This window comes from Atta cephalotes, assembly GCF_000143395.1.
Source record: "Atta cephalotes unplaced genomic scaffold scaffold00051, whole genome shotgun sequence".
NCBI lineage: Eukaryota > Metazoa > Arthropoda > Insecta > Hymenoptera > Formicidae > Atta > Atta cephalotes.
This window is the reverse complement of record NW_012130115.1, coordinates 952,269-959,281: the sequence shown is the minus strand read 5'-3', so window position 1 is coordinate 959,281 and position 7,013 is coordinate 952,269. Positions and strand designations below refer to the sequence as shown.

The window sequence follows — 7,013 nt, the reverse complement described above, 5'->3', positions numbered from 1 at the left end:
TGAAAGCTTCAAAAGTATTATCAATTTTCTTTGTGTTATATCTACAAATTTGAATTATTCTTATTAAAACTAAATTTATTTTTTTTTATATTTATTCTTTTTTGTTTAAGTTATATCATTTTGAAATTAATGATTTTAATCAACATGTATTAAATATGAGTAGTTTTTACGGATTCCAATTGTCACAGTAATTGTTACAGATTTTGATGTTAGCAAAGGATTAAGATGCTTTGCTTAAAATCGATTACAAATTCTATTCTTTGATGCTATGTTATGCAAAGCTGCAATAATAATAGCTCGATATTTTGGTTTATGTTTTTCATAATATACACTTATTGCAAGGATATGAGAAAATGAATTTGCATTTATATCATTTGAATGTATATGTTTTCATATTGTTGTCATTTCATTCTGTATTATTCTGGCTGTTGTGGCGATATGACATACCATTTCAAATCTATCATATTTGGTTTTTATCATATTTAATATGAATAGTAGTCATAATAGCATTTTTTTAACATCATGAACATTTCTTAAGGATATTCTCCAGTGGAGAGTAATAAAAGATATGTCTATTTCTTTTTTTATGTTTCATAAGGTGCATACATTCTAAGAAAACATGCCTCTGTTTGGAAAATCTCAAAAGAGTCCAGCAGAAGTTGTGAAGGCCCTCAAGGAGGCGGTAAATGCTTTGGAGCGCGGCGACAAGAAGGTAGAGAAGGTATGTTGTTGCGGATATACATTGGTTTCTACGATGAAATACATCCCCTTTTAGGCGCAAGAAGATGTAAGCAAGAATCTAGTGCACATCAAAAACATGTTATATGGCACGGCCGAGACAGAGCCACAGGCAGACATCGTTGTGGCACAGCTGGCGCAGGAATTGTATAACAGCAATTTACTACTTCTGCTTGTGCAAAATTTAAGTCGCATCGACTTTGAGGTATGTTGTCAATAGGCGAAATAGATTTAACAAATCAAACAAATATTTTTTGCAGATAGAAAGACGTATGTATGCGAATTTGTTACTAAATGTTAGAATATTTATTAGAGCACAGCATTAAAGTGCTCGCTCAAGATGTAATAGAAACTCTAATTTTTAAGTAATATTTAATATTATTCAAATTGTTTTAAAACACATCCCATATTTACCATAATAACAACATAACTCAGAAATTATTGAAAATTATTGAATTAAAAAACTAAACATAAAAAAGAAAAAAGGAAAAATCTATTTTAAAATATATATTTTTATAATTTTCCATAGTTATTACATCAAAATGGAATTTAAAATTAATATTATAAAATTTTTATGATTCAAACATTCAAATTTCATTTTTAGAGTTGAGGTATAGTAAATTAGTGACATTAAATAATATTTAATAAAATAATTTACAGCTTTGTGTCAGTTACAGCTTGTGTTTTTATTCAATTTGTTAGCGCAAGTCATTAACGATTGTTATGAATTTAATCTTTCTGTTTCTAATTAAGGGAAAGAAGGATGTCGCACAGGTCTTCAATAACATTTTGCGAAGGCAAATTGGAACTAGATCACCCACCGTAGAATACATATGTACCAAACCTGAAATTCTTTTTACACTCATGTCTGGGTAAGTCTCTTCTTTCCTTTGCTTGTCAATAGAATAAAAATATGTTACTATTATTGATTGCACTTTTGTCTTGCAGTTATGAGCATCAAGACATTGCACTCAACTGTGGCACAATGTTACGAGAGTGTGCAAGATATGAAGCTCTGGCCAAAATCATGATCTATTCGGATGATTTTTATAATTTTTTCAGATATGTTGAAGTTTCTACGTTCGATATTGCATCTGATGCTTTCTCTACGTTTAAAGTACGTTATGTTCTACAACGCGAATAAGAAGCAGTGATATTTTTCTTTGTTTATTTACATTTATTATTCACAATTTATTTTGTTCTTTTACTAAAAATATTTAAATATTTACAAAGTTTTAGTCGTTATATATGTATTACTATTATGTTATTTAATGTAATTAAGTGATTTATAATTTTGTCCAGGAATTACTCACGAGGCACAAAATACTCAGCGCCGAATTTTTAGAGATACATTACGATAAAGTTTTTTCACATTATCAGAGGTTACTCAATTCAGAAAACTATGTAACACGACGACAGAGTTTAAAACTGTTGGGCGAGCTATTACTCGATAGACACAATTTTACAGTAAGTATCTGGTTTTGTCCTAAGCGATATCATTTATATAATTATACAAAATAATACTATCTTGATCAAAAAATTCCCGGAATTCATTCAGAAAATTCAAAATACAAGTTTTATTCATCAAAAGTGATATTGTCCCCTTCAAAGTACTCTCCATCGACTGCAATGCACTTATGCCAGCGCTTGATCCAGCTTTCGAAACATTTCTGGAACTGTATTGTCGGTATAGCCAGAGCCGTTTCGATTTTTCCATTACCTCTTTTCAGCTGTTTTCTTTAGAGTATTACTGCCGAAACAGTTTCCCAACATTTCTAAAGTTTTCACACCATTAAATCCATTTTTAACACAAAATTTAATACAATTACAAACTCGTTGTTGCAAATTCAACTCCATTTTTAAAACTGTAAAAAATCGAAAATACATGCAGAGGTAGATGTACTCAAGACGGCGTAACTTTTACAAATGTCAAGCTATGGTGATAAAATTTGGTGGGAATGTCAATGATAGATGCGGCAATCTAACCAAGAAAAAAACAGAACTCAAATCAGCTGACTCAGAGCATCACCTGATGGTGATTCCGGGAACTTTTTGATCAAGGTGGTATAATTATATAAAATTATAAATAATTTTATATAATTATATAAAAAAGGAATTTTTAAACATATTTCTAATAGTGTTTTCTCTTGAGATACATTGGGTACAGTCTCGCATCACATCAGTTGCGCTACTCTCAGCTACATTACATTAGAGTGGTGCAAATCATAAGTGACCCACAGTCAACAATACTGTCAGTATTAACAAATACTAACAATATTATTAATTGTGTGTGATTAGGTTAATATTGATGATAATAGATTAATATTGATAGATTAATATTGATAGAATATATAGGCAATGATCTGGATTTTGATTCTTGAGCATCAGTATCGCTTTATTAAAATCTAGTATGCCACAATGCAATAGATATTATACATAAAAATTAAAGTGAAATATATTGTCAGTAATACTAATCGTGTAATTAAAAATACTAAATATATTAATGCATACTGTCAGTATTACTGATTCAATATTACTGATCAGTATTATTGATCGTGTAAGGTCAATCACCTCATGGTGTACACTACATCATTATTACGCTAAAACTCTACTTCTGCTTGATTTTCATTTTTAAATTTTAAATGTCACACTGGTTCTATATTGTCCCTTTGAGACTGTGCAAAATCCCATTTCATGCATAAAATTTGCATTACACCATAGCCACGGAAACATGGTACACTGTCTGAGTATTGCACAAGTGAGCGATAATGCAGCCAAGAGAAAACGCTACAAGAATATAAAATAATTTCTTCGTTACATACACATAAATATTCAGTCGCTGGAAGTATTACCAAATAACAGTAATAATACTAAGTATTATACTTCATCTGTTTAATAAATATAGATAATATATTTTTTTCTAGAGAAAGAATATACAGGGTGTCTGGTAAATTTTTCAAAGTACTCGTGGATAGATAGAGCGGACTAAACTGAGTCAAAAAGTCCTCTACCATTTTGAAATTTTATTATCGTAATAGGTAACAAGATATTAATTATTTACTAAAAAATCTCTCAATTTTGATCTTAATTTTTTATTCAATTATTATTAACTTGACAGAAAAACAGCAAGAGACAAAAATTGTTCATTTTCTTCTCATAAAGTTCTGAAAATTTTTTCAGAATTTTTCAGAATTTTTTAATACTATATTTTCTTATATTGGTAAAAATAAAAAAATGTAGTACTAAAAACTTGATAAAAAATTCTTCTGAAAAAATTCTTAAGAGTTCTATGAGAAGAAAATAAACAATTTTTGTCTTTCGCAATTTCTCTGTAAAGTTGATAGTGTTTGAGAAAAAAATTATTGAAAATCAAAATTCGGCAATTTTTAGTGATTAAATTTTGTTTTAATTATTGCGAAAATTGCAACATGTAGAGGACGTTTCGACTCAGTTTAGTCTATCTACACACGAGCGCTTTGTCAAAACTTACCAGACAGAGAACACCCTGTATATATTTTGCCGGCACATGCTTCTCGATGGTCAATATATAAAATATTAATAAAACAAAAAATTTAATAGCAATAATTTGTTTAAACAAAAATTCTTAATCCCCTAGCTCGCTATTGTTATTTTTGATAATTTCTTGATGTGTTACATCTCTGAATGTATATTGAATTGAATATATATTTTTTAGCTTAAAACATGTGAAATCTATGCCTCAAACTAAGACAGATAAATATGAGTTACAAAAATATTTTATTTTCAATTATAATAATTCAAAAGATTTTTATTGGAACAATTTATTAAAAAATGACTATTTTTGCAATTCTCAAATTTGTAAATTTAAACTTTAAACTTTAAAAATCGGATTTTTTAATTTATTCTTTAGATGTTTAACAGATAAAAGGACTCTTCATATAAACATTAAATAACAATAAATAAAAGGGCAAAGTAAAAGTCAAACATATTAAAAATTTAACACAATTAAATAGAATAAAATACAAATAAAGAAAATAGTCTAAATTCAAATGTAAAACATGTAATTAATTAGAAAATTAAATAATAGGTACCATTACAAATTTCAGCTACCGGATTCAGATATTTACTTATCGCAAAAATCGATGTACAAAATTAGTTACCGAAAATACTCGCATATTCCTTATAATACTAGCTTGAGTGAGTCTTCATGTAGAACTCGACATTGTTCGCATATTGGACAGTCAAATGTGTTTTAGTATTTCATAAGTTTTTTTTATCTTATTTATTGATTAGATCTTTTTCCAAGAAACATTGAACACATTTGACTGTCCAATCGTATTAAGAAGGCTCAATTCGATAGCCGAAACTTGTAATAATACCTGTTGTTTAATTTTGCAATTAATTATATATTTTATATTTGAATTTAAACTGTTTTTTTTTTAATTTTTATTTTTCTTTATTTGTATTTTTTTCTATTTAATTGTGTTAAATTTTACATGTTTGACTCTTACTTTGCCCTTTATTTATTGTTATTTAATTATTTTTTAGACTAACAAAAAAAAATAGTACAACATGAATTATTTAAAAAAATATAATTATTTGAAATATCGAAAATCGAATTTTTACAAAATTTATATATCATGATTTTTTACAATTTAATGAATAAAATTTTATTATTTAGAACTATCTACAAAACTATCAATAATTGTGCTTCTTTTATCCCTTAACTTCGATAGAACCGAGATTATGCCAATGGTTCAGAGGATGATACAGCTCGGTAAAGCGATACATTGGGGTCCAGCCGATCCCTCAAGACTAATAGGCCATAAAATTTCTATTAATTATACGTGTCAAAATTATTACAGCGACTTCAGCATGTAAAAACGAGTCAAAAATCTGATAAATATATATCCAATTTCGAACAATTTCAAAATTATGGGATATAGAAGTAAGAAAATATGAATCGTACAGTAAATATTGTTTAATGTTTGTTATTCTATTGTTCTGTTCTGTTGTTGAATCCTGAATCTTTTTCTGATAGACTAGATCTTTCATTCGTCCCCAAAATGTAAACAAATACACATTAAGAATGACTTCCTGCAAACGTTTCTCCGTGATCACTATTCTCATTGGATTGAAAAGACTAGGACGTTTTTATTAAATGGCCAACGAGAAATCCCAACCTTAATCACTGAATTTTTTCTTTGAAGACGAATGAAAACTCAGGAGATGGTAGTGTCTCGGCGCCAAGCGTCTATTCTACCAAAAAGAGATTTAGAATGCAGAATAATTATAATATCTAATATTTAACGTTGCTGATATCCACTCCAAATATTTATCATCAAATCCGAAATAATTTATTAATTCGTGCTAGAAAGTGTGTCGAAGTCGACGGAGGAATTTTTGAACATCTTTTGTAAAACATTAAATAAAATAACGAATGTTAAACAAATTTACTATAACAATATTACTATAACAATATTTACTATAATTCATGTTTTCTTACTTTAATATCCTGTAACTCCGAAACTGTTCAGAATCGGACATATGTTTATTAGACATTTTCGATTTGACAATAAATGAAAAACGAGTAATTAAGAGCTTAAATTCGTAATAATTGGAGCGATCAACATATATTTCTCAGTACTACATATATATAACAAATATGTTATATATATGTGAGTATATTATGATAACTGTCCTTCTTATATATATATTATTTTTTATTTAGCTCGCACTTAGTCTAACAGCTAAATGACAATTACATACTTCAGATTTGGTAATCTGGGAGACTCCCTTGCTGCACTCGATTACTTTGATTTACGACTACTTTAATTGTATTAAGGAAGTTATATTATACGAGACTACCAAGATATCTTGAATTATTTATCAAGAGTTTTTATTATATTAGACTGCTAAAGATGGCTTGAATTAAGATGAAACGTTCGATATTTGTTATATATAATATGTAATATATATGTAATACTGAGAAATATATGTTGATAAACGCTTCAATTACTACGAATTTAGGCTTGCCTGTTTTTTATTATTTAATTTTTATCTCAAGAGTCCAACTTTAATTATTCATTTTCGACTTGTTTTCATGTGCTAAAGCCGCTATAACAGTTTTGGTACTATATGCAGAGACACCATATATATTGAAATGATTTTTTTTTAAATAGAAGGTAATAGCCATAATGGGCAAAGCTAGATCTTCAAGTGCTTAAATAATTCACTCTGAATATACTATATATATATATATATATATATATATATATATATACTATATATATATA

General features: G+C 27.9%; 1 protein-coding gene across 1 annotated transcript; it reads left to right on the top strand.

Moving 5' to 3' along the window:
* The first annotated feature begins 619 nt into the window (after window positions 1–619).
* LOC105622989 (protein Mo25) lies at window positions 620–6,944 on the top strand. Its single transcript, XM_012204391.1, has 6 exons — window positions 620–721; window positions 776–943; window positions 1,492–1,610; window positions 1,687–1,855; window positions 2,041–2,205; window positions 6,900–6,944. The coding sequence occupies exons 1-6, from the start codon at window positions 620–622 to the stop codon at window positions 6,942–6,944; spliced, it is 768 nt and encodes a 255-aa protein (XP_012059781.1).
* Window positions 6,945–7,013: the final 69 nt, after the last annotated feature.